The sequence below is a fragment of the Equus asinus genome, chromosome 5, assembly GCF_041296235.1.
Source record: "Equus asinus isolate D_3611 breed Donkey chromosome 5, EquAss-T2T_v2, whole genome shotgun sequence".
NCBI classification, from domain to species: domain Eukaryota; kingdom Metazoa; phylum Chordata; class Mammalia; order Perissodactyla; family Equidae; genus Equus; species Equus asinus.
The window spans coordinates 105,534,502-105,561,905 of record NC_091794.1 but is presented as its reverse complement, the minus strand read 5'-3'; the positions used below and the strand labels follow the sequence as shown (position 1 = coordinate 105,561,905).

At 44.0% G+C, this 27,404-nt stretch overlaps 1 protein-coding gene across 7 annotated transcripts in view; it reads right to left on the bottom strand.

Moving 5' to 3' along the window:
* The window catches only part of MTOR (mechanistic target of rapamycin kinase), a 119,592-nt gene that overhangs the window by 21,979 nt on the left and 70,209 nt on the right, over window positions 1–27,404 (bottom strand). For 4 of the 7 annotated variants that reach the window (XM_044769665.2, XM_044769663.2, XM_044769666.2 and 1 more), the window contains exons 29-38: window positions 20,607–20,682; window positions 17,390–17,529; window positions 16,892–16,960; window positions 10,864–10,964; window positions 8,969–9,084; window positions 7,647–7,724; window positions 7,331–7,438; window positions 3,952–4,077; window positions 3,723–3,854; window positions 22–137 (exon numbers count right to left, since the gene is read on the bottom strand). In XM_044769665.2, coding sequence (XP_044625600.1) covers window positions 22–137; window positions 3,723–3,854; window positions 3,952–4,077; window positions 7,331–7,438; window positions 7,647–7,724; window positions 8,969–9,084; window positions 10,864–10,964; window positions 16,892–16,960; window positions 17,390–17,529; window positions 20,607–20,682 — 1,062 coding nt within the window. The remainder of the gene's footprint in view (window positions 1–21; window positions 138–3,722; window positions 3,855–3,951; window positions 4,078–7,330; window positions 7,439–7,646; window positions 7,725–8,968; window positions 9,085–10,863; window positions 10,965–16,891; window positions 16,961–17,389; window positions 17,530–20,606; window positions 20,683–27,404) is intronic. The other 3 variants (XM_070511090.1, XM_014849803.3, XM_014849806.3) reach the window with 1 other exon arrangement.

The window sequence follows — 27,404 nt, the reverse complement described above, 5'->3', positions numbered from 1 at the left end:
CCTGGCCAGTGGGAACCTCACCGGGCCATGAGCTTGTGCAGCTCTTGCTTGTGCTGCTGGTCCTCAGTAGCAATGGCGTGCTGGGCCTGCTGCTGCATGGTCTGAACAAAGTGCTGCATGTGCTGGAAGGCATCGATCTGTAGTAGGACAAATGCACAGGGAGCACTTGGCACGTGGCCCAACCTCAGGGGAAAGAAACCACTGTTCATCTAACAGGCATGTGAACCAACCCTTCTCTAAACAGAACACCCAAGAACACACGGTGAGGACCCTGCAGGATAGAGGACCAGGGTGTGATGCTGGGAGATGGCTGGGCTTTTCAAGAAGATTCATATCTTTTCAACTCAAGTCTCAGCTCTCCTTTGCCAACTGTAATTACTAGTTTAATAAGCCTTGGAAAAGCTACTTGCCTGGCTACCCCAAATAACAATTCATACGAAGTAACCTGAAACAACTGCTTACTTTACTATCAACACATTGCCGTGGGGGAAATTAGGCTTATGGGAAATTGTTTCAGGCTAGTAAAACTTGAGTATTTGTTTAAAACACTATGGTACCTTGGACACTGCAGCATAGCAAAAACTACAGTTTAAAAAATCTAATAGAACTCTTAGTATCCAAATAAGAACCCAGAGATGGGTGAAGCCCCTCACACATCCAAGTGGAAATGGGAGACGTCACTAGCTAAGCAGACATCTAGTTGAATAGGGTGGCTTAGGAGCAAAATCTTCAGAGCATCCTCAAGCAGGTAGATATATTTACACTATGGGATTTTATACAAAGTAAGCAGAAGGCATTTCGGTTGGGAAGAGTAGAGACATAGGGTCAGAGATCTGGGAGTAAGTTACAAGACATTTGTCTAAGCCAGCCACATCCAGACACACCAGTATCTTGAAACGGAGTCTGCACTATTTTCAATGGGCTTTAAGGATGGAAGACAGATAAAGCATACAAACATCAAAAGCTCAAATGGAAAAAATGGTGAACTCTAACTCCAACAACACTGGATGGGAAACGGATGTGAGAGAATACGAAAAAGAGGCTAAGTGTTCTTTGCTGCAGAAAAGGAGGGAAAAAAATCAACACTTCAAATGAGTTCAGAACAGTCTCCTTACAGTAAATCATATAAGAGTCTTTTTTTTTTTAACAGGAATATGTCAGTGATGATGGCCTTGAAGGAAAATGAAACTCCCTGGTTTTGGGGGACAGGACCAACCTCAACTACTTTTCCACATAAGGAATTAATTGGCACTAAGAAAAAGGGCTTGACCCAGAGCCAGAATGATGTGACAAACAATTTATCAGGCAGCTAATCCATGTATGAGGACAGGGCAGACACAAAGATTTCCCCACAGTTATTAACAGGACACCTCTCTGCCTCAGACATCTGCCTTCACAGAATCCTGCTATTCACCACTGGCTTTGAAAAATGAACTACATTAGCATCCTACACCTGGGAAGTGATATATGTTCCTTTAATTTTTCTTCTGTGAGAACTACACTGACCAGACTTAAATCTGATTAGAAAGAAAAAGAAGAACTGAGCAGTAATAAAAAGATCAATCACTAAACAGGTGACTGACAACCCCAGGTGATTTGTGTGCACGTCACACAGGTGAGGATGGAACCAGGGGCTCTGATGCCGGGTGCTTCCAGAGCCTGCAAGCCATGTGCCACTGACAGTCCAGAAAAGCATTTAAACTCTTTTCGAGAGACTCAATAACATGCTGAACAAAAAATAAATGGCCCAAACCAGGGAGGCTGGGTATTAGTTTCAATCCAAAGCCCGCTACTAAGTTTGGTAAGTTTACCCAGCAGGGGACAATCTACCTTCCTACTCTCTGGCACGGAGGCGACTTATTTTCAAGGAATTGAAAATGTTCTGTTAAAAACTCCTTTTCTCCATCCCTAGTAAGTGAGGAGGGGAAAAAATGATTCTTTCTTCTTATAGATGCAGGACTGGTCCCTTGTGGAAGCGGCTTCTCTCAGGCCTGGAGTTTAAGCTGGGCATAGTAGTCCTGGGTCCTGATGGCCTGGGTGGTTGGTGGGCAAGAACGATGTTCTTGACTTAGTGAAATTTCACAGAAGGACCAGCCTGTCTCTAGATTCTGTGAAGTGTTTCAGTCTAAGAAAACACTGCCTGATGCCTTCTTGCTGAATAGGGTCTGCTTTTCTCACAGAACTTTCATCTGCCTTACGCAAGGCAGAGAGTACAATCCTTGTTTATAGTGGAGGAAGATAAAGCTCAGAGAACTAAAGTGACTTGTTCCATAGCACAATTATTATTAAGCAGTTGGTTTTCTTTGGGTAGCTCCTGAACTCTTCTGAAAATGTGAAATCTCTAGCTCTGGACTTGAAGTTCAGAAAACTTTAAATAGCTTTCTAAGTTCTTAATCCATGTGGTTTTATGGTTCCCCACCAGAATTCGGGCTCCTAAGAAAAGGCTATAATCTGTGGCTATAATCACAGGCCAACTTGTGGTCATATGTTGAAAGAAGCCACTCCTTGGCTGAGATATTAGCCAAAAGGCTCCTCTGCCTACCTTCGGCAAGACACTCAAAGTCTTGGAGGCTATACATAGGAAGGAAACCAGACTATATTCAGATCCAGCACCTTCTGTTTTCCTCATTTGCCTGGAGGAAGGTCAGGCTTTGAATCAGAACTACTTTGGCCTGGGAGGTTTACAGAGACTATAACAAAATAAAACAAAACCCCCAAAAGCAACAACAAAAGAAGAAAAAAAACCCAAACAGCACATTTGGAGAAGGAAACTTGGGCCATTACTATCGAGGTAAACCCCAGTCAAAGACCCAGTGCCTGGGTGCAGGGCTGTTGACCCCACTTGTGGGTGGCATTCACAGTCACAGAGTCAACCATTTCCAAAAGATGTCAATTTCTAGACACAGTCCAAGGCCCTCCCAAGCATGCCTTCAGCAGGGACACAACTGCTCTTCTATCACATCTGTCCAGGGCCGTGGCTGCAGGGGCTGCTCCGCATTCCTTTCTCATCTCAGGCACCACTGTGGGGACCACAACAGGGAGAGAAGGAGAGCTGGGACTCCCTCCTCTGTTTGGTAAGGATGATGATAGGGGAGCCAAAGCAGGTGCTGATTTTGCCTCCAGGGCCTACTTTTTGTTAATCATCACCATCATCCAGGAAGATCGTTTAAAAAAATAAAAACAAAAAAGCCCCACGAGGAGCCACAGGTATTTCCCAAGGACCTCTCTGTAAATAAAGTAAGAGGAATTCTATACTGGCTTCAAGATGACTTTCCCTACTGGTTTCAGCATTACACTCTGGGTGTTGTTGTTTTTGAATCCCAAATTGATGATAGGAAAGTAGACAAGAAGTCTGAAAAACCAAATTGGTCTTGTGAAAGTTCCAGTCTGTGTTTTCACAAATATGCTATTTTTTTGGGGTACTGAACAGCCCATCTTCTCTTACAGGGCAGAAATTGTGCTTTTTCTGAATTCCAGCACATTCTGGCTGCTAATAAAAATAACTCTGATTATACCCACTGGTTTTATCAATGGTGTATGTGCATCTCCTCAAATATGATTCATTTTTTGAAATCAGTCCAAATAGCTTCCTAACAGGAGCAAATTCCCTGACATGGTGGTTTGGATGCTACTTCCTTTCAGGCACTCAGGAGGCAGTGAGAAGCAGATTGGGTGGGCATTCTAGAGAAACAGTCTATTGTTGGGTGGGTTCAGATACAGACCTTGCGAGCACTCTTCCACATGTTTTTCATGTAGGCGTAGGTCACCTGAGGATGAACTGTTGGCAGAGGATGGTCAAGTTGCCGCGATGGATCAACTCCCAGGAGCAACACTAAGGTTTTATGAGCAAGAGCCTTAAAACAAGAGAGGCGAGGGTATAAACAGAAGCGGCCCAGGAGCACCATTCCCTCCTCAGCCTCCCACCCCACCTGTGTGTTGGAGGTTGCTCACCAGCCTGCCACTCTTGCCACATAGGCTTGCATACTTGAGCCAGGTCCTCATGTCCTCATGAGGGCTGACCACAAGGGAGCGCACCATAAGGATTTTCTGCCAGTCCTCCACAATACGCTGGCAGCCCTGAAACATTCAGAAGTGAGGATTAGATATGTCCTTTGCTGTATCTTAACACCCTGCAAGCAACAGAGAAACCCACCCCGAAACAAAAAGAGATTCATTTTTATGATCTTGACTTTCTCAGGTGAAGGGTGCTGTGAATGAAACACGCCTTAGAAATTTCTCAACACTCAAGAAGCAGCAGAACGCGGACTCTGGAGCTTGAATCCTAGCTCTGCCACTTACCATCTGTGACTTCGGACAAGTTATTTAACTTCCCTGTAACTGATCTGTAAAATGGGACAAAAATAGCACCAACTTCACAAGGCTATGGTGAGGGTTAAATGAATTAAATGATTTAAATTTCTTTTCTGGATTGTAAATAATACATTTTCAACTTTAATTTTTTGCTTCAGTGTCTCTGGTTGAAGATGACTTTCACTAACAAAGAAATTAAATTTAAAATGGATCATTCAAAATTCAAAAACCTAAGTAGAAAAGAAGTTTAAATAATTAAATTTTCAAATGATGTTGTCTGTGAGTTGGTGGCATTTATATTTCTGAAATGAGAGCCTAAACATGCACTAAGACTTTTGGCCTTGCTTAGATTCTCTCCTCTTCATTTTTATTTGCCTCAGACCAAAACCTGCATGTAGGAGAGGAAGTGCCTCATTCATTCACACATATGAAGTCTTTTCATTTTTATTTTTAATTTTTTTTAAAGATTGGCACCTGAGCTAACAACTGTTGCCAATCTTTTTTTTTTTTTCCCTGCTTTTTTTTCCTCTAAATCCCCCTGGTACATAGTTGTATAATTTTTTTTCAGTTGTGGGTCCTTCTAGTTGTGGTATGTGGGATGCCACCTCAGCGTGTCCTGACAAGCAGTGCCATGTCCGCGCCCAGGATCTGAACTGCTGAAACCCTGGGCCGCCAAAGCAGAGTGTGCAAACTTAACCACTCGGCCATGGGGCGGACCCTAAATTCTTTCTAATCAAAAAAAAAATAGAGTGAATTAGTTGCTATCAAAGGGGATAAGCTAGTTTTGTATCAAAAGACTACTTAGAGTAAAGTGAGCCTCTCCTTTCCCACCTTCGCTGATAAGATGCCAGACTCCAGAGATAAACCACCAGGGAAGACGGTTTTTGAGCTCTATCACTTTTTTTTTTGAGGAAGACTAGCCCTGAGCTAACTACTGCCAATCCTCCTCTTTTTGCTGAGGAAGAGTGGCCCTGAGCTAACATCCATGCCCATCTTCCTCTACTTTATATGTGGGACGCCTACCACAGCATGGCTTTTTCCCAAGTGGTGCCATGTCCACACCTGGGATCCGAACTGGCGAACCCTGGCCCTCCGAGAAGCAAAACGGGCGCACTTAACCGCTGCGTCACCGGGCCGGCCCTAAGCTCTATCACTTCATCAGTGAATTCCATGAAACCAAACAAGCTGTCCTCCATGGAGACAAGTCTAAAAGTCTAGGAACAATGGTCGTGGGCTTTTAAACATGACAGGATGCAGTATGAGCCTGAATAAAGAACCCAAGGCAAGAAGAGACCCAATGCAAGTAAGGCTGACCTCTCAAACTGCCCCATAAGAGATACTAGCTGGGGATTTCAATTTAGATGACTCGAACACAAAACAGCAGTCTTCCAGCCTAGGCAGTTCATTGAATATTTTGACAGCAAGCCATTCATGAAAGCCAAATTTCTACCTCAAACTTAAAGTTTTATTTTCGGGCCTTGGACCATGTCTCTCCATCCCATTAAGTGTGACAATAGTGTTTTGGAAAGTTAGAAAAACAGAAAAAAGTACACTGAGTGATCGCTTCGGTGACTTCTCAACATTTGCTAGTTTCTCCCAGACGCTGAAATAATTTGGCCCCCTGTAAACCAAAAAGCATCTTGCTGTCTCAAGATAGGAAAGTCACGAAGGCTTAAGATGATGGTGGTATCTTGGACACAGTAAAGTCAGACATAGGTCTCCCTTCCCTAAGACTCATTTAATCCACCCACCTTCCAAGTCTTTCTTTGGATAAAGTACCCCTTGTTGGAACGGCAGAAGATTCATCAGAACTCTGATTTGGAAATTCTTCACCCCATTACAGGCACTTAAGAAACTGGGGTGTGTACAAGTCAAGTGGGAAATGCTTGCTTTGTGGAATTTTTTTCTGGTGTCCAATAGACAATTTTCCATCAAAACACTCACTGGGCATTTCATAATTGCTAATAAAACATGTGAAAGAACTGTATGTGCTGGTTTCAGAGCATAAACGACCATATTCATAGACAATCCTTTGCCCGCTGATGTTTCCTTTCCAGTGGAATGTGCCCTGAGCTTCCTAGACTGGAATGCAACTTGGAGCCACAGCCTACTGAAAAGCCTGGAAGCACAAACCTTGATAGGTCTGGCGACCAGAATTTGGAATTAGCTACGGATTGGGCCAAGAGGAAACAGTTTAAAATTGAGGAGGTTGATTACGACAAGCAGGGGGACAAGCGGCTTCTGGAGCTGTGAAGGCTTTCTCTCCTTTGCTAGTGAACTTCCCCTCCTACCTATGCAAGGAATCTGGGAGACGTGTCCTTTCCAAGGACACTTAAGACTGCTGACTCCCAGATCCTGGAATTGACAGCTCCTCATGATAAAATGATCAGAATGTACAATAAAAACATTGATGGAGCACTTGGAAAAGTTTGTCTCTGAGGGAAAACTTCAGTAGAAAAAAAGTCTGAATAGAAATCAAGGGACGATTATGACCTGCGGAATCGTAAATGGCAGGAGTTGGTAAATGAGAACATCAGGCAACCCAATTTAAATAAAGGAATGCAAGCAGCCAGTAAGTGGATTTAGAGCAGCGGTTCTCAGCGTCGGCTACATACTGGAATCATCTGGGGAGGCTGAAAAGATACTGATCCTGGGTCTATCCCCAGAAATTTTGACTTATTTGGTCTGGGAAGTGGCCTGGGTATCTGGATTTTTAAAAGCTCTCCAGGTCATTCTACTGTGCAGCTAAAGGGGAGAACCACCAATTTTGAGGTTAAGATTCTCAATTGGCTGGCCATAAGTGTCACTTACCAAAGACATTTTCTTTTATTCCTAGACAAGGGAAAATGAAGGCTGGAAAATTGGTCATTCTCTCACAGCTAAAGGTTTAGGTGAAAAGGCTTTGAGTGTTTTGCTTTGAATGCAAACCAGCCTCTGTGGGGATGCAGGAAGCGCATGTTGAGCAAGATGAGGGGAGAGATGGCTGGGTGAGATAAGCTGGGTTTTCTATGAAGCTCACCTGCAGTCTCTCCCACCAGATCTGGCGGATGATCTCTCGTCGCTCGGGGACAAGTTTGTACTGGATAACCTCCTCCAGCTCAGAGAGCATGTGGCAAGAAACCATGGCCTGATGGAAGCAAATCACATTCCATCTTAACACTGCGCGAACAATCCAAAAGCCAGGATTCACTTCAATCACTCCCTCTGAGGACAGGGTATCTGCTGAGAACACACAGCCAAGTTCGCAGCAGCCTGTGAGTCCTCAGCAGCCCACTCTGAAAAATGAACTGAAATGGACCTCTAAAACAACCGTGTGCAGACTATTCGACACTCACCCCATATGCCCGACTGTAGCTCTCTCCTGCCATAGCGGTTAACTCAGCATCCAGCAGGTCTCTGGCTTTGTCGATGCACTACATGAGAAAAGGAGAACCCTGGACTGAGCTGTGGACTTGGGAGCTGAGGGTAGTTGTTATTTTCAAGCTTCCCAGGTAGCTGCAGAAGTTCTCTCTTTCACTTAAATTCCAGTGATGAAGAGAAAAATTCACCAAAGAAGGGAAGAAACCTCCCAGAACTGAATGGCTAGAGAAGAGCATTATCTAATTTTTCAGAAAAGATACTAATGTATGGCAGCCAAAATCTTAACATAGATCTATGTTAACACCCCAAATCTTGGGCAACAAGTGAGGGGAAATACGTGCTTAGAAACAGAATCACAGCGTTCTTGCATCTCAAGAGAACAGCTTGGGGATCTACCTTCTTTCAACTTTTCCTTGCTGGGGATGTTTGTGAAAAGAGACTGTGGAAACACCCGAATGACTCCAGGTGGTTGTCTCTGGCTTCCAAGCATCTTGTCCTCATGAGAGGTGCCTCTATGATTGGCAGATGGATGCCCAATCTCCATGTAAATGGGAGCTTTTGTGCCTGTGGCATGGATGGCCCACGTCTCAGTTCTCATCATGTAAATTGGAGCCCCAGGGATGGCCACAGGACTGCAGTTCGGGTCTTCTCTGTTTCATCAATTAAAAACCCTTCATGCGGAGCTTTTCCTTTTTTGAATGTTTAAGGTTAATTACTGTGTCTTCGTCCCTTAAGCGCTCAGGTCATTTACCCAAGCACCTCATTCAAGATAGTCTAGTGCCTGACAGAGTGGATGTGATTGCTTTATTATTTCACCCTGCAAGTCAGCACAGGATTTTCAAATAAAGTGCTAGCTTTCCCAGAAGGTGATCAATGTATGACACACCTGCATAGCCAGAAGGACCTGGGGAGTGATTTCAGCTGCAGAGGGGGCACTGCTGCTCTCCATATCCTCCTTTGGTGAAACATTTTCTCTCTACTTCAAGGAACGCTAAGGCAAGGTGGCAAAAAGGATGCAGTGATGACACAAGAAGCCAATTTCAAAAGCAATCTAAATGGTAACTTCCAGAACACATCTGTCCCTCTCAGACTAGAAAGTGGCCCTGGCTGGCATGCTGGCAGTCTTCTTCATACTGAGTATTGTGCTCTGAAGCCATTCTAAGGAGCTCACAGAGCCAAGCGACAGAGCTGAAGCACAACGGCCTGTCTGCACAGGCACCGTGTGCCTAGGAGCTGACACGACTACAAAGAATCACCTTTTCTTTGCTAGATGGTCTGGGTACACATAGGTTTTTACCTGTTGTGCCAAGGAGAAGAGGTCCTGATGTAGTGCCAGCACAGCCCTATAAAATGCCCCATCGTGGGTGTCCCGAGGGATCATACAGGTGTACTCTTCCATGCTGTCCCACTGACCTACACACACACACACACAGAAAAGCATTAGAGCAGTCAGCTTGTGGGCTAAAGGCAGCATCTCAAATAGGCCTTGTCACTGTTACTTGCATTTAGCTTGGGTTCAAACAAGACAAACTTGAGCCTGATGTATCAAAATCCTGCAGAGACCCGCTGTGCTCTGTGGGGTGAGCAAGCCAATTTAACAAAAAAAGCCACTTCTGTCTTCCAAACACAGGACTCCATTGCTGCCCCAGAGAGCGCCATGAATGATGGGAGAAACTGCAGAGTGCATAGCCTGCATGTCAAGAGGGTTTAATGCAGCACCTCATTAACCTAGAGAACGCTCTAGGTGAGATGGAACAGCTTTATTCCCTACTAGTGAAGCACCTCGCAGTTCAATGGTACAATGGAAGTTACATTTTCCCCTATACAATTGAAAACGGCCATTACCCAGACAAGGGACAGGATCAGACAGATAGCTTGCCTGCCTCACTCTGGCAGTACCTCTGCCTCAGAAGAGAGGAGATAAATATTTTAAGAGACTATTATAACAGAAAGATGGGCTGGGTCATAGCACAGTAGTCTCTGTATCATGGCAGACTGGGGAAATGGCTGCAACCAGGAAGAGAGATTCACTTCCCCTGGTGGGGTGAGCATGTATCACATGCCAGGATTTCCAAGACCATCTGCAGGAAAGATATCAGCCTCATTAGCTGGAAACCGCAGGGCTGCCAATCCTACAGGACATTTTTCCTGTCTTTCACTCCAGACCACCAGCTCATCCATTCTCTATGCCTCTGGGCAAAGGCAAACACTAAACGATGACTCTTCAGGAAGCAATTTGTTTTTGAAAAATGTTTCCGGATCCAGGCCAGAGCTCATGAAAGGAAAGGATATAAACTCTGTGACTCAAGAGGTATAGAGCGGAGATCGAAGGTTATGGAAACTTTCTCTGGACTCCACAGGTGAAGCTTTTCACCTGGGATATACTATGGACCCTTTCCTCTCTTATTGAGAACGCCTCTGGAACAGACATTAGTAATCCTCTCAGCTGGGGCCTGGTGTCAGAAACCTACAGTTGTCTGTGGGGATTAAAAGGAAGTCTCTGCTTTAAAATACTTGAAGAGTAGGAGTAAGGTGGATGAGCGTTGGGCAGCAACAAGGAGAACAGAGAAAACGAAACTGTCAAAATGTTTATAATTGTTAGAGAAAGTGAAGGGCATACAGCAGTTCATTATACTATTCTCTTCACTTTTATATATGTATATATATAATAAAAGTTAAGAAATAAAAGGAGATAGAGAGCTATCTTCTCTCTTTATTTCTGCTTGGGATAAAGACATGATGGGTTGAGCTCCAGCAACCATACTGGACCAGGAGGTAGACTTGAAAATGGAGGCCCCATTCAAAGCAGAAATTTGGGAAAAGACTAATGGTGATGGAGCCAGAATACTAGTCTGGGAATTCCTACCTCTAGATTTCATTTATAAGAGAGAAAAATAAACCAGTAACTTGTTTAAGATAAACAAAAACAAACAAACCACACTAAATATCTCAATTTTGATGCTTACTCACTGTTTCCCTTGGCTTCCCAATGAAAAGTCATTTTTACCCATATCTAACAAGTTAGTCGAAATTGTCAGGTAGAAAGGACAGATGGCAGAGCTGGAAGTGGATACAGACTGCTCACTTCTATAGACCTGACATCTCTACCTGCAGCCAGTGTCTTACTTTTCGAATGCAAGCCCCAGCCTCGCTCTCTCTACCTTGCTGCAGTGCCTGTGAGAGAAGCCTTACCTAAGCCCCACGCGGCTGCAGCAGCCATCCGGGCCATCTTGGCTTGGGTCTCATCATTAACCAGGGTCCACTTTTCACAGCACTGCTGGTGGAGCTGCCCCCTGAAGGAAAAGAATCATACAGTTGGGTTAACAGAAATCACCTCCATAACCTGCCCATCTTCCTCTCAAGCCCCTCAGGTTAGCTGCAGGCTACAGTGGAACTGGATGATAGGGGCCCAAGGGATTTTAAATGCAAAGCACTTTCTATCGGGTCATATAATAGAGAAGTGACCAGCAATTTGTTGTTTCTAGGGCCTGGTGGCTCATAATTTGTCTGAGAGTGAATTTATCAAAGATAGGGACTGTGTTTAACTCTACGTGATGTGAAACGTCCTGAACATCTGGCTCCCTTCATAAATATTAAATAACTTCTCTCCTATGCCAATGAACTCCTGGCTCTCTCCCTTGGCAGGCCTACAGAGAAAGCAATCTGAAGACACATCTGGACATTAATTTTGGGCTCAAAGCTATAGGGAGAAGTGGCTCTTAAAAGTATTATACAAATGGTTGCAGTCTGAAATGAAACTCATGAAACTCAAATGAAATCAATCTGCAAAGAAGAAAGAAGGCTCTACAATGGTCATATCTACCAGAAATCCAGATGCCGCTTATTCTCAGAATTCTGCACAATTACCATGAGTGTGGGTAAGAATTATGAGATATTGGTGCTCAACAGACTCCAACACACACAGAGAGTGGAAGCCCTCTCAAGAACAGAGACATCCTATTGACTGTTAGAACTGTTGCCCTCTCATGTTCCACTTCTGAATGAAAGGAAATAAAACTGTGCTAGTGTACAAATGAGCCGCTGCTTTCATGTGAGCTTCAAGACTCCACGAGGAGATTCCTTAATCTTTCCTGCTTTCTGGAAGAGATGCTGCAGGATGTTTTAACTTGGTATTGGGAGTTCCAAGTGGCCCAGCTCAGAAGCCTCATGGGACACGAGCTGCACTGCACTATAAGGTGATGTGGGGGGTGGGGGGGGGAGATAAAGATGCTGAAGTCAGTCAATGCTGAAGACATCCAGTTTGAGCTCCCTGAGAAGCTGACTGGTGACCACATTTAGAAGAACTGCTCAGGGCCGTTATCCAGCATAATGGCATGGCAGTCGTTAACTTCAATGTCTCTCTGACAGGTGATCAAGAGAGCCAGGGACATACACATTCTAGCTTAACACACAGCCAAAATCAAAAAGAGGAAGAGGAAGTGGGCAGCCATCCTGCCCTATGTACTTACTGAATGAAGCTCAGTGACAGAAGCAGGATAAACCTTGGTGTTGGTGTCCTGCCGTCTAAACCTAGAAAGCTTCACTACTGGGTCCTGCTAAGGGTTATCCTAGAGCAATAGTTCTCAAATTGTCATGTGCATCATAATCCACTGGAGGGCTCCTTCAAATAGATTGCTGGGTGCCAACCCCTGAATTTCTGATTCAGGAACTCTGGATTGGGGCCTGAGAATGGACATTTCTAACAAGTTTCTAGGTGATGCTGATGTTGTGGTCCACGGGCCACAGTCTGAGACCCACTAGCTCAGAGCATAGGAACAGCAACTCTAGGCAGTATGTCTTTGTTGGGGCTTTGCCGGGAGTTATAGGAGAAAGCTACATGATCTCCAAATGATCATTCCAACTTCAGAATTCAAGGTTTGTTTTCTTTTTGAAATTGAGTTCATAACAGTTTACATCATTGTCCAGAATTCAAGTTTTTATAGCTGGTGGCCACCAGAGGCAATTCAGCATCTCTGTGCTCTTTTGTCAGGACCACCCATTTCTGAGCTATGAGAATGGGGATCTAGCATTGCTTCTCATCTAGAGGCAGGGAGCAAGTTCAATATGAAACACCACAAACTGTTACGTCAAGAGACAAAGTGGGGAGCAGGGCAGGAGCAGCATCCTGGAAAGATGGCCACCTGACAGTGATACAGGCACCACCTTCAAACTGTGGCCATGTCAACAGCTGTCAGAACCCAGCTGGTATACACAGGGGTGGGGTCCCTCTCCCACCAACATTTGTTACAAATAAAAATGGAGAATTGGGGCCGGCCCTGTGGCCGAATGGCTAAGTTCCCACACTCCGCTTCGGCGGCCCAGGGTTTTGCTGGTTCAGATTCTGGGTGCGGACATGGCACTGCTCATCAAGCCATGCTGAGGTGGCATCCCACATGCCACAACTAGAAGGACCCACAACTAAAATACACAACTATGTACCGGGGGGCTTTGGGGAGAAAAAGGAAAAATAAAATCTTTAAAAAAAAAAAAGCAGAATAGACTGAGTCCTAACTCCCAAAGGCAGGGGGGAGAATAAAATCAAATAAATAAAAAATAGGAAACTCTTTGAGGGGCAAACATTAGGATCTGTCTTCTGACACCTCTCACTCACACCAGGGAGGACTGGGTAAAATGCCTGTCCTCCAAGATCATGACTTTCCAACCTAGTGCAGCTGCAAAAACCTCAGAAAGGGTTCTTTCATTTGGAACACCTAAGTGGTTGGCTGCCTATGATCTCACTCCTGAGGAATCTGTTCTTAAGGACCCAGAGGTCACATAAGGAACAGTGTTGGGAAGGGGGTTACTCAGGTTCACCGTGGCTGCAGGTGTGGCTGTGTGTGCCATGGGGCTGGGGGCGGCGACGTCTTGTAGTTAGCTTCCTGGAGGCAGATGAGCATGGAGAAAGCGTTAGGGTCGTAGCTCACTGGTAACCCCAGATCATTCCTTGCCACTTCTGGTGAACAACTGCCTCAGGCATGTTCAGGATATATACTCAAAGCAAAAGTAATTTAGAAATTGCACTCTAAATAGAACTGAGTGAATAAACCATATAAGACACCTGTATATGGTCAGGAAAAGAATTCTGCTTCTTTCATCTCTTTTAAAAATCTCTTTTGGTCTGCTGCATTCTTAAATCTCTTGGTCAGCATCACTGGGCACGTGTACTTTATAGGTAATTATAAAACTGAAACCCAAGAGATCAGAGGTAGACGGGACCGAGTACTGCACCATCAGGAGACCCGGATCACTGCTCTTGGGAGACTCAGGCAGGCTCTGTCAACCTCGATTAGCCTCAGTTTCCCAACTGTCACACAAGGGGATTAGACAACATCACATCTAAAGTCTACTCCAGTACATCCAAGCTGTCTTAACCCATCTAAGGAAAGTGGCTGTCTCTAATTTTGAAAAGTGGGGGAAAGGGGCCAGGAAAGGTTTCAAGGAGGAAGAAACAGTTCAGGTGGACTGTGAAAGATGGGGACGATCTCAAAAAGTAGAAAAAGGAGCAGAGGAGGAGGTAGGCAATTCAGGAAATGGAATGAACAAATGTAGATAGAAAAATTCCCTGGGGTTTGGAGAAGAGTGAATAGCTTGGCCAGAGCTCAGATTACGAGGCCCAGTTCACTGAGAAATGGGCTGGAGTCACAACAGGAGAGACGTTGATGCCAGGCTATGACATTTACATGTAAATCCAAGGGCAATAGGGAGACAGAAAAGCATTTTAGGAATTGATTAGAGTTGAATTTTAAAATGTTTACATTTTATCTTTCTCTTAATCATATATGGTTGTATGATTACCAATTCGAAAGCAGAAAAAATTGTTTTTGAAATAATGTAGCTAATTCTTGTTAACATGCTTTTCTTTTGCTTTAGATCAGTACGGTTCAATATAAGTTTCTACAGCAACGGAAATGTTCTATATCTGTACTGTTCAATAAATTAGTCACTAGCCACATGTGGCTACTGAGTATTTGAAATGTGGCTAATGCGATTGAATTATTAATTTTATTTAATTTTAAAATAGCCAAATGTGGCTAGTGGCTACCATATTGGACACTGCAGTTTTAGATACCTGTTGGACATTAAAAAAATCAGCTTTAGTCATACAAACTAATGAAGAAGATTTGATAGGATATGCTTCCTCAAGGAGGAAGCTTTTATTGAGGTGAATCAATATCGAATGCTAATTATGGGAATAAACAATAACATTTGAATCTCCCTTATAATGGTTAAATCAGACAAATCAATTTCAAATAATTTTAGACTATTATTTGTATATATGTGATCCAATGCCTAAGGTTAAATTCATTGACAATAAATTTTCATGCAATACAAACACAACATCTTCTATCTTAGGAATATAGCAATAACTTTATATTAAGAAATAAAAATAGCAATGGTTTACCAAAAGAATATCTGTAATTAGGTACAGAAGAGTATGTGAAGCAAGAGATCATTCTTTTCAGTAGCTTTACTTTTTTATCCAACAATATTCTTACAATTTTCCAAGGTATAAAATTTCTAAACAAATCAAAATTTGCCTATATTAAACAGATTGAGCTTTACAGATATGATGGAATATTATGCAGCCATTAAAAAAATAAGGCCACATCTATAAGGTACTGATATGGAGCAGTGGCCTAGATTTATTAAGTGAAAAAAACCAAGGTGCAATACAGTGTATAGAGTACACCAATAATGTGCATGCTTGCACATACATAAGGACCTGGTCTCGGTGCCTGCAAGTCTGGGTGGCTGGTGGACAAGGAGAAGATTCAGTTTTCACGGTTCTGTCACTGTTTTATACTACTAAAGTTTGTGCCATGTGCACATTACCTTTTCAAAAAAATTAGTGCTTTAAAAATAAAATATGAATACAAGAATGTTGATTAAAGGAAAAAAAGCCTTCAGGCACAGAGGTTCCATATGCAGATCCAAACACAAGGGCACAGGCCTGCAGAATTCTGACCCCTAGACAGCTCCTGGGAGGCCTGGTTTCAGGGAAACCTTAGGCTTCGGGCTGATCTGGCCTCTGAGGAGCTCTGGGTGTTCCAGCCTCACCTTCATTCTGGAAGCTCAAATTGTAATCCTCCCCACGCCCCTGGCCCCATGTCCATATCTGATCAGTCCCCAAATCCTGTCAATGCTGCCTCCGAAACATCTCTGGATTCAGCCCCTTCTCTGCACCTCACTGCCCTCACCCTCCCCTCTTTCTCACCACCACCTCTCCCCAAGTGGCCTCTGAACTGGTCTCCCCATCTCCTCTCTGGGCCCCTTCAATCCACTCCCTAATGTGCTCCTACAGGGTTCTTTTTATCACGCAAATCAATCAATCATGGCCCTCCAAATACTTGGATGACCTCTCAGTAGCTCTCAGGTTACATCCAAACTCCTAATTTGGTCTAAAGCCCCACCTGATTTGGCCTCTGCCCACCTCTCCTGCCTCACCTTTTACCTCTTTACATCACATCTGACCCTCCAGCCATGCTCAGCTTTCAGAACCCTGAACATACTGTGCTCACCCCTCCTCACTGTGCAAGTTCAAGTTAGATATCACTTCCTCCTGGAAGCCTTTCAGAACCTCCCAAGCCTGGATTAGAGCCCCTTCCAATTTCCCACAGCCCCCTGGGCTTCCCCTTTATAACTGTTATCACTCTGTATCACAGCAGCCTGGCTGTATGCCCTGTAAGCTCTGGGAAGGCAGGGGCTGTGTTTGTCTTGTTCATGGCTGTGTTCTCGGGGCCTGGCACAGACACTGGCAATGAGTAAGTGCTCAATAATTACTGGCTGAATGAATGAATAGGGGGACCTGTAGTCTCATGTCCAAGAGAAAGTTGGGATAATCTGCTCCTGGGGACGGAGTTTGGCATTTTGATTATTTAAAACTGTAGTTAAGCTATTTAACAACTGTAGTATGGCATTTTGTTTTAACTATTTTAAAAAACTGCACTTGATGCTGGAAAACAGAATGGGGACCATTTCTTCTTTAACATCTCCCAACAACTTCCCAAACGAAGAGCTGGGCATGTGTTCTCAGGTAAGCGTGACGGTGGCTTCTGCCTGCAACACCCTTTTCCCTCTCCCCATTCTCCTTCACCTGTCTCCCCACCTCAGTCCTTGCAAGGCTGTCCCCTCACACCATTGTCACTGTACTTTCAGGCTTCACTATCTATAATGCGTTGGTCTCATCAACCTCACGGTGGAGGGAGGCCTTGTTCTCTACCTCTTTTTTTGTCCCCTGGAGCCTGGCATAGTCTGGGCATGCAGTAAGCATTCAATAAAGATGAAGCACCTGAAAAGAGAGTCACTTGTTCTTCTTTTCTAACATCATTAGCAAGAGCTAATAAAGAAAAGAAAAAAATCAAGGTTGCAGAGTAAGGATATGAGATTTTCATCAGCCGGTCAATGTAGAGAGGCAGATGGAAGGAGTAGGTGCAGATCCCAAGAGCACGCCCAAGCCTGTCCCGTCCTAGAGCATCACAAAGTTTAGTTAAAAGGAGAAAAAAGAAGAAGAAGAAGAAGAAAAGAGCCTTTCTATTTAGCACTGAGACAGGACAGGAAGTGAAAAACACCAAAGTGACAGATGACTTCTGGGGAAATACCAAGTGAAACAAAAATGAGAGTCTTAGGTGAGAACTCTGTTGGGGGAAGCCTTTCAAATCCAAACATCAAAGAGATGATGTCTCTAGCAGCCACTTGGCATCATCCTGACACAGCTCACCATTCCCCCAAGGCCTCGAGGCAGCGCATGCGGCCCAGCATCAGCTCTGGGTCATCCTTGTTGGTGTCCATTTTCTTATCATATGCTACAAGAGCATCCTCCCACTCATGCAGTTTCTCATACCAGGTAGCCTGAATCTCCTGCCAAGTAGAAAAGAAAGAGGACTGTTGTGAGGCACAGAGAACAAGGAGGCGCATTTTTAAATCAACACACTCTTTCCTAAGGTGCTGTGCTGAATGAATAACAACACTTCACCTATCATAGTATGTCTTGGCTTTGATTGAAACGAACTTCAGAATATCTGGAGGTATGTTTGGTCATGGTGGAAATGCAGATTCCTTGGCACACTGATGGAATGATCCTGGGATCTGAGAGCAGATGTCAGGCCATGATCCTCCTTGCATCACTTCCTGCCCAGACACAGGGGACACCAGAATTCCAGCATTCAGGGATGTGAGGACAGGGGAAATCATCTGGGACAGCAGGAAGCCCTGACCAGAGCTCCCACGGGATGGCAAGGCCTTGATCTGCTGGAGTTCTGATGGTGGGCCACATGGCAGGGATGGCAGCTGCTTTCCTGATGGGGCCAGAAAGATCAGGCCACATCTGCATATTTGCTGGAGGAAAACAATTCACTTTTTAAAAGCTCTTGATTCTCTGCATTTTTTAATACATTTTTAAGTTTTCAGGAAATAATTTAAAATACAATATGACACTACCATTTAAAATTCTTTGGAAAACCTTTCCCCCATTCTTCTACAGTCTCCCATCCAATGTTCCCTCCTGCTCAGCACTTGGCAGCTTTACCAGTGTCAGGGGCCAAAGGATGGATTCCATTACCCGAGCAGATGGTGTGCCACGCTGAAATTCAGTGTTGGCCATGTGAATGAGAGGTGCTGCAGTCTAGAAGGTGCGGAGTCCAGCTCTCTAAATGGTCAGGGGACTGTTTTATGTCTCTGTCTGCCCTCCACCTGTCCTCCACCTCAGTTGTCTTCTGGGCTTCTTCATCACCAGCTTGGTAAATGACTATTTCTCTACCAGGCCAGGGTAGTGCCTCTCTAGGGATTTCTTTAACAACAATGATTCTGCAGTGGAATTTGTATGATATAATGCAGGGCCCACATTAAGTTTCCCCCATTATCCTCGTCTGCTTTCTAAATGAAACTGATATTTGAGTAATATATATACTGACAGCTACTCTGCTAAGCACTCTGAAAGGGTCTTTTCTTCTGGAACCTCTGTAAGGAGGTCATTTCTATTTTAGGTTGTTAGCTTGTACCTACTTCCTCTCACTTGTTTTCAGCAGAGCCAAGCCCCTCTGCTGCCCCTGCACCACTGCTGCTGTCACAACAGTCCTTTCCCCAGTGTCAGCTGCAGTGGGGTTTGACAAAATGGGCATATCTGGCTCCACGGAAGGTAAAACTATCTAAGCTTTATTTTCTAAGCCTGTGTAGAATAGCGCCTCTCTATTATACCTAAATATGAAAGAGAAAACTTAGAAAAGAGTGACTGCAAAGAGACTGTAAAATTAAAAACTCTTAAATTAAAAAGTAACACTGGTATATTTCCCATTTTGAATTTCTAAATTGGGTGGAAAAGAGAAAAGGGGCTAATAACTAATGTATGGCATACACTGAGTATGAACAAGCAGAAAGTCGAGGGAGCGGCATAAGGAGCAGGTCAGAGACAGGGCAGGATATTTTGAATTGCACTAGATTGCAGAAACTATAAGGTTTAAGCAATGAATCACACAAAATGCTAATGAGATTGCTGTTACATAAATTGTGCTGAAAAAGCACGGGCTCTGCCAAGAAAAAGCAAACCATTGTCAAGCTTAATATGATTCAGCTACCTAAATATAACAGAAAATCCACCATGGGTTTAGCAATAATCCTGGAGCTAATGACCACCTTTAGAACTTGGAGACGGAGGAACTTTCATTTAAGGTTGGCACTCTGAGCCACTGGGGTAGAAACTATCTGCTGGCAGATCACCTGAACACCAGATGTTTGTGGAATCCTTGTTTCGATCAGCACTCACTGTAGTCTAAAGCTCTAAGGATATCAAAGGAGAGGACATCTTTGTCTGGGTAGACTACATTAAGTGCCCTCTCTGCTGACTTTCTTCCCTCTGCAAACAAGGATTGTGGCAAAGATGGATGAGATGTCGTCACTTCTGTTTTGTCATCTGGAGAGGTGCTTTCTTAGTCTAGTTACAGATATGTGCTCAAGATGGCAAAATATTCTCTTAAAAGTTTCAGTCCAATTTACTAGCCCTTGTGTGAGGCAAAAGTCTCTGAAGTAGTCACAATTTTCTTCACTCTAACACAGTGGGCTCTTGATTAAGGCAAACCAGAGTAAGTGACCTACACAACTAATGAAAGGTTCCTCATCAAATATATGGACCCAGAACTTCTTGACCTTCCAGGAAGTCAATGCTAAATTGATTAAGTCGATGCCTTATATGCAGTTAGGAAGTTACCAAAGCACCCTCCCAGGACCACAGAGAGTAATGGAAACATTTTAATATTGGTAGAGCAAAGATGATAGGAGAGAAGAAGCTATGTAAGCAATAATGAAATGGAACAATCCCTCAATATCAGGTATAAATTATAATATATTTTTTCTGGAGAATTGGCTTTGATTTCTTCTGAAGTATGTACTGAGTGTTAACTGTGGGCCAGTAGCAATGCTAGCTGCCACAGATGACACAAAGAGAACTCAGGTCAGGGTGAAACACCTGGGCTCTGGCACCAGACTGCCTGGGTTCCAGCCCTGGTTCTGTCATTTATTCACTCTCTCAGTTTAGGCAAGGTTGTTAATCTGTTGGGACCACAGTCTTCTCATCTGCAAAGTGGGGTAACAGTAGTACCCAGTCATAGGGTTCTTGTGAGGAGTGAATTAGATGAAGCACACACAGCAGTTAGCAAAGGGCTGGGCACATGCTAAGAGTTTGATGTGTATCAGATTTATTTATAGACATAAACAAATGTATTTATTTATCGATATAGATTCTCTTCTCATGAGCTACATTCAGTCTGAATATAGTCCATATAGCCTTTGTCTCCTTCATCCTTAAGATACAGGTAAGTCAGCATTAGACTGTTATCATTGGGAAAAAAAACAGAAAAAGAAAGTAAATTTCTCAAGGTTGTGGCCAAGTGTCTCCCTAGCCAAGTTACTACCCCTTGCTTTTCTAAAAGGAATGAGGCACTTACCAGCTCTCCAAAGTGTTTCATGGCGTATTCTAACACCCCGGCAGCTGCCTCTGGTTGCTGTAGCTTATTATTAATGCTGGGAAAACAAAAGGAAGAGGTGGTTACACTCAACGTGTCGGAGGGTAAGAGGTGTGGGGTCACTTGTGGGCTAATGGCTCACCGGTATGTTAGGGACAATGTCTTGCAGATGCAGAGAAAGCATCAATTATCTATTACCACCCAGAAAGCTCAACTTGAATGACGTCATCTGAGGAATGGTTTCGTCTTGATCCCACACTCCTAATTTTGAGGGGGCAACATTTGGTAGATAGGAAGCCGTGCTCGCTCTGGGGCCCTTCCTCCAACCAGCAGAGACTGGTTTCCTGTCAAATATTGTAAGTCAGGCAGCATACGTCTGTTTTTTAAAAACTAGAAACCCTAGATCCAAAATAATCCCTGTTGTAGAGCGCAACCAGATGAGGTGCCTCTAAATTTCTAACTCCTACTTCTTCTCATCAGTTGCCTTCAGTAATAGGAACAACCAAAATAAAATAAATAAAAATAATTGGTTTCAAGATAATGTAGTTTAGAAAAAAACAATGAAAATTCCTCCTTTTCCTCTGGTTTAATGAATATCATTTATTCAGTATAAAATCATTATATTTTCCATGTGTTAAGAATAAATGTACATTAAATCTTGTTTTAAAAAAGAAAATCATTGGGGCTGGCCCCGTGGCTGAGTGGTTAAGTTCGCGCGCTCCGCTGCAGGCGGCCCAGTGTTTCATTAGTTCGAATCCTGGGCGCGGACATGGCACTGCTCATCAAGCCACGCTGAGGCAGCGTCCCACATGTCACAACTAGAAGGACCCACAACGAAGAATATACAACTATGTACCAGGGGGCTTTGGGAGAAAAAAGGAAAAAAATAAAATCTTTAAAAAAAAAAAAAAAAAAAAAAGAAAATCATTGGGACTCAGCCCGGATGGCCTAGTGGTTGAAGCCTGGCGCGCTCCGCTTCGGCAGCCCAGGTCCAGTTCTCGGGCGTGAAACCGCACCACTTGTCTGTCGGCAGCCATGCTGTGGCAGTGCTCACACACAAGAATGAGGAGGACTTACAACTAGAATATACAACATGTACTGGAGCTTTGGGGAGGGGGAAGGAACCATCAGGCTCTGTGGGTGACACAGAAGTGGGACTGAGGCTGGGTCATCCACATGAATGACAGAGAACCCCAGGGTCCGTGGCTGTGTAACCATCTTGACTGCTCCCCTCACAGAACCATCTCCTTCAAATTCAGATGCGTCCTTAGACCCTCCTCAAGGACCACCCCCTACTCTGCAGCAGGCTGTGAGGGGACCACATCCAGAGTTACCTGCCTGGTCTCTCTGGCAGAGCATGCTTTTCACTAACACTACACGACTTTGCTGATGTCATCTGTAGGCAGTATGTGGCCAGGTGGGGGGGAGGACTGTGACTGTACTGGGGCAGGGGAGCAGTAGCACTGGAAGGGTTGGGGCCTGGAGGCGTTTCGTCAGAGAGGCTGCAGAGATCCTGAAAGCAGGAGAGCCGTGGGGCTCAGACCCTTGTTCCAATAGGAACTACGTAAACATGAGAGAAAACAGCAACTAACCCAACACTAAACAGAAGCGTGAGTTAGGCAAGGAAGGAAAAGAGGGAACGAGCAGGCCTGAAAAAGTCGCTGTACAATGATTCTATCTGTTTACAGGTAGGGAGCAAAATGTGACAGACCATCTTGAGAGTCTAGACTGGTTTAACGAGCAAGGATCTGGTTTATTGCCTTGAGTACAAACTGTCCACTTGACTAGAATTAATTTTTAAGTGGCTTTGGGAAATTCCAGGATTTGGGTTCAATGTGGTAGTATGGCAAGAGATTGCTGTTATAAATATTATTTTAAAAAATTCAAATTCCGCCACACTTCTTCCAATAAAACTGAGAGGGAACTGCCCAGAAATGGGAGGAACTAGAGAAGTTAACATTTGTGAAAGTAATAATCTAATGCCTCATGTTTACAAAGCACATTTCAAATAATCTTTCCAGGCTATCACTCCTTTGTCCTCACGCATCCCTGAGAGTGGGAAGGAAGGTGTGATCAGTCCTGTTTTACGCTTGGTGAAACTAAGGCCCGTGAGGGCAGTGATCCTCCCCCGGCTCACGATGAGCGTAGGCAGGCCCCATAGGGTCAGAAGCAGCCCTCTGTCTCTTTGTTAAGGCAGAGTGGGGGTGGAGAGCTTCAGATCTGGAGTCAGAAGACTTGAATTCACACTTCTGGAAGGCCAGTTCTGCTACTTACAAGCTATGTGACCATAAGCAAGTCATCTTTTTTGAGTTTTAAATTTCTCATCTATAAATTGGGGCTAATACTACCTCCTTCACAGGGTTCTTCAGGGAATTCAGTGAAATAACGGATATGAAATTGCTAAGCAGGTCCTTATAAATGCTTCTTCCCTCATTTGTTTTTGTTGAATGATGGAAGTTGCAACAAACACAGTTATATGCTTGTGTACAGAAAAAACACATCTAGGACTGAGACTTGAGCCAGCACTAGGAAATCAAGGCAAGTTCCAAACTCATCCTGAATGGGACTATTCGAGTTTGGTGCTCAAACTCTAGGCTCCAGGCTCTGCAACCAGAGGGGAAAGTCACCGTACAGATATCCCTCTCTCTCCTACAGGCAACCTCATGTGGGATCTCCTGAGTGGATCCATTGGTGCTTCTGGGCTGGTCCTAAGCAAAGCAATCAGCCAGAATGTTCTCAATAAGACAGTCTGATGAAGGATTCAGAAATGTTTTTAATTTCAAAGTGAAGCCATAACATTATGGTTTCCTTTGGGAAGCCCTATTAGAGTTTTTCTAAGCTGAGAATGAAAAGCAAAGCCCAAAGGGACTAACTCCACTGCAGGTTCGCTGTGAAGCAGTTCCCCACTCCTTTTGGCCCTGTAAGTCATGTTCTCAACTTTGCTGCCTGCTCACATGGGGGTGGATAAACTGTATTAATAATTAATATTACTGGGTATGGATTTGTGATTATCTAGTCCCCTGAACCCAAATAAAGACTTTTGAAGCATAAGAAGACAGGAAAAAAGCCAGTATATATTCTACATATTATAATCAAATAAGTAATATATCATATAAATATATATAATTATATGTTATATATCTTATTTTTAGTTCTAACATAAACTATTGGGATGGCCCTGGTAGGAATAAACTGTTCTGATGATGAGGAAGATAAGGTGTTCTTTGCCTGAACCAAAAGACGCTAACACCAAGAATCAGACATGAAAATCCAGGAGTTCTAACAAATGTCTCCCAACATTGTGTTCTGGAACATTCTATTTTCAAGAAAATTTATAAACATTACCACAGCTTGCCTCACTTTGGGGATAAAGCGACACAAAAACAAGCAAAAGCCTCTTCCCACCCTACTCACCCACTCCTTGTGCATAAAAAGAAGAGTTTTGCAACAAACTGATCAAAATCAGGAAGTGACTACAGATCTCAGAGGAGAAATACAAATTTTACCTTAATATTGCTATGGCTTTGAAATACTTCCTCTAAGGACAGACTGACATAGTAAAGTAAAAAAATAACTCATGATATGGTCCCAACTCCTTCAAGAGAAAGTCCAAAAAAGGCATCTGCACAATACTTCCCACTTGGATGTGTGTGGAGGCAGGTGAGGATGCAGACAGAGCCCAGCGGGAAGGAAGGAGAGCGGGTGGGCTCACTGGGGGAACTACGGACCAGGACTTTTAGTGACTGCCATGAAAACTGGGGGTGTACCTTGAGATCCACGATAAGTGCTTGTCCAACAGTAAGGACAATCACTGAAAAATTACAATGTTGACTGAATGGACTAAAACACACCCATGAAAAATGAGTGGGATCAGTCTGAGAAAGGGTCTCTTTCAAATATTAAATTTTTTTTAAAAGATTTTATTTTTCTTTCTTCTCCTCAAAGCCCCCCAGTAAACAGTTGTATATTTTAGTTGTGGTTCCTTCTAGTTGTGGCACGTGGGATGCTACCTCAGCATAGCTTGATGAGTGGTGCTAGGTCCGTGCCCAGGATCTGAACCGGCATAGCCCGGGGCTGCTGAAGTAGAGTGCACGAACTTAACCACTTGGCCACGGGGCCGGCCCCCCAAATATTAAATTCTTGGTCTCTGATTTGAGGACCTGAAGGAAAGGAGACTGTACACACCCACTTTCAATTGTTCAGAGTAGAGATTTTAAGTTAACTAGCTGCTATCACCTCTTTATTCCTTCCTCCTCCCTGTTTTGATTTTACTTTCCAATAGAGCTTTCTCCTTAAGTTACAGTGCTCTCTTCCTTCCTTGTGTGGAGTCTCCCAGGCATGCCTACGAAGCTGCTGGAGAATGCAAGCGCAGATGTAGAGGTTCTGGAGAGGTAAGTGAACAAAACTCTTGGTGGCCAAGAAAGTCTGTCGTCTTGTTTGTGACCTTCAACTTTTTCTCCTTCCTCCATGACTTCTGGTACTCTATCATGGGAGGCAACATATTATAACAACAAAAAGATATCTAAATTTATTGAAAGCTCACTTTATGCACCAGGCACCATGCTTACTGCTTATCTGTGTAATCTCAATCCTATGAAGCAGACACTATTATTAATATTCCCATTTTATATATGAAGAAACTGGCCCAGTAGGTCACAGGCTATTGGATATCATCCTTGCCCTTAAAAACTGTACCATTTAAAATAATCTTAAGTAATAACTAAGAGTATACTATAAACTCTGCAATGGGAGGGGCAGTGTCTCAGCATCAGTAGGCACCCAGTCAATACTTGTAAAATGAATGAACGAAGCACTGGATGGGATGTTTCAATTAGCTGACTCTCTCTCTCTCTCTATGTAATTCCCATGCAGGAGAAAGGAGCCCTACAGTGCCTCCACTTTAACTTCCTTATTGATACTGTGGCTAACACTCCCCTCTGACCCCTAAGCTCCCATCCCCTATTCGTTAGTTCCTTTCAGAAGCTACTGACACACCTTAAATCTGCCCAACACAAGTCAGCCATGCTGCCAGGAGGCTCTTCCGAGGCAGCTTGTTCAAGGCTGCCAAGTTTATAGACAGAGCCCAGAACGCAAAGTGTGGGATAAATAAGCCTCTATGGAAGCTCAGGAGTTCCCAGCTACTAAGTCTCCAGTCTTCTGCATACTTGGGTGACACAAGGCTCCTTTAAATAGTCCCCTTTTAAACTCAGATGTCGTTTTATGAGACTGAAGGGAGAGACTGTATGTTTGGCTCATGTAAAGAAATCGTCTTTGCTCAAAAGCTCCCCTAATGAGGAACTCTTATTTATTGGGCAGCTGGAAGTTTTCTACAGCCTGTTCTGTAAACGCTCCTTTGTGTGCCCCTCAGTCTTTCCCAATTAATGCTGGAAGCTTCAAAAGGGCAAACTGTTCAAAGCCCCCACCCAACAGCAGAGGAGTGCTTAACAACACAAACCAGACGCCACTGACATTGGTCTGGTTAAAACGATCCCACAACACACACGTTTAGAGAGATGGAGGCTTAGGCAGCAACGTGACCACGACAAGTGTGCAGAAATGACAGGTCGACCAGATTTCCCATCTCCTCTCCATGCGCAGAGGCCAGAAGGAAAAGAGAGCTGTGTCACAAAAACTTTCTAAGCCAGTGGATACCGATTCCTGCTGCTGTCTTAACACGGGGAGAGGTGTTATCTGTATGCTACTCCATTTTCCAGTGAGAACATCCAGTCGAGATCTTCTACAGCTGTGAATCTATAGAGCAAACAGGAAGTGCCTAGCCACACAATAAAACCCAGAGCCCACAAATGAACCTGGTGTCAGAGAGACACTGAAGAGAGACAGGAAAACACAGTGAATTAAGCTATCAAGAGGGTAAGACACAATGATACAGACATATCCACTCATTCATTCCCCACCCAGCTCCCCTACCCCAAGATTTAATTTTTATTAAAAGAAGCTGAGTTCAAGAGCTTGAAACTGGGAAAATTCTTGGCAATTGAGGGAAACACTTTCTAGGGTTGAGCAGAATTAACAAACACAGATAAGAAACTGCCTCAATGTCTTCTATATCAAACAGATTAAACCAGGCATCTTTTCTCCCTTCTCTGAAAATCTCTTTCTAAAAGTAGGGAAAGTGTGTGAGCTGAGTAAGTGACTCAGATGTGAAGGAGCTTCTCATTTCCTTGGTGGTTCCCTGTCAAGAGTGATGGCTGACAAGCCAGTGCTGGGAGTGGGGCCTATTTACTTCTCCATGACTTTCCCTTTCAAGCTTTTCCTCAGTGCTTTTCATGCACAGGTGGTGACTAGTTTCACTGAGGATGAGACTGACAGAAAGGGTCGGCCATTGCTCAAGGTCTTGATGATGACTCACAGCAAAGCAACAAGAGGGTCTCCAGCTTGGCATCCAAATGCCATCCCTACCACCTGAAGAGAGACCTGAAGAACTCTTGTTTCTTGATGGGTTTTCTAAGTTGTTGCTCCATAGGCTTCTGGACTGATGTCAAATCCAAAGTAATCTGGCTTGGTAATTCCTTCTTGTATGGCTCTTTTGGTGACCAACTTCATCGCTTAGCCTTGACGTCTCGGTGACCTCTGCTATTAAGGGAAAGTGAGGTTCAACACAAAGCCTGAGCCTGTGTGAGTCAGTCAAAGAGGAGCATCAGCAGTCACATCTGGGGGCCGCTTAGGCCTTCCTAGTGCTCCCAGCAGGAACTCACGAGGATGATACACACGCTTCCTAAATGGCTCTAGGCGTTCTTCCTCCTGTCTATTTCTAGTGCA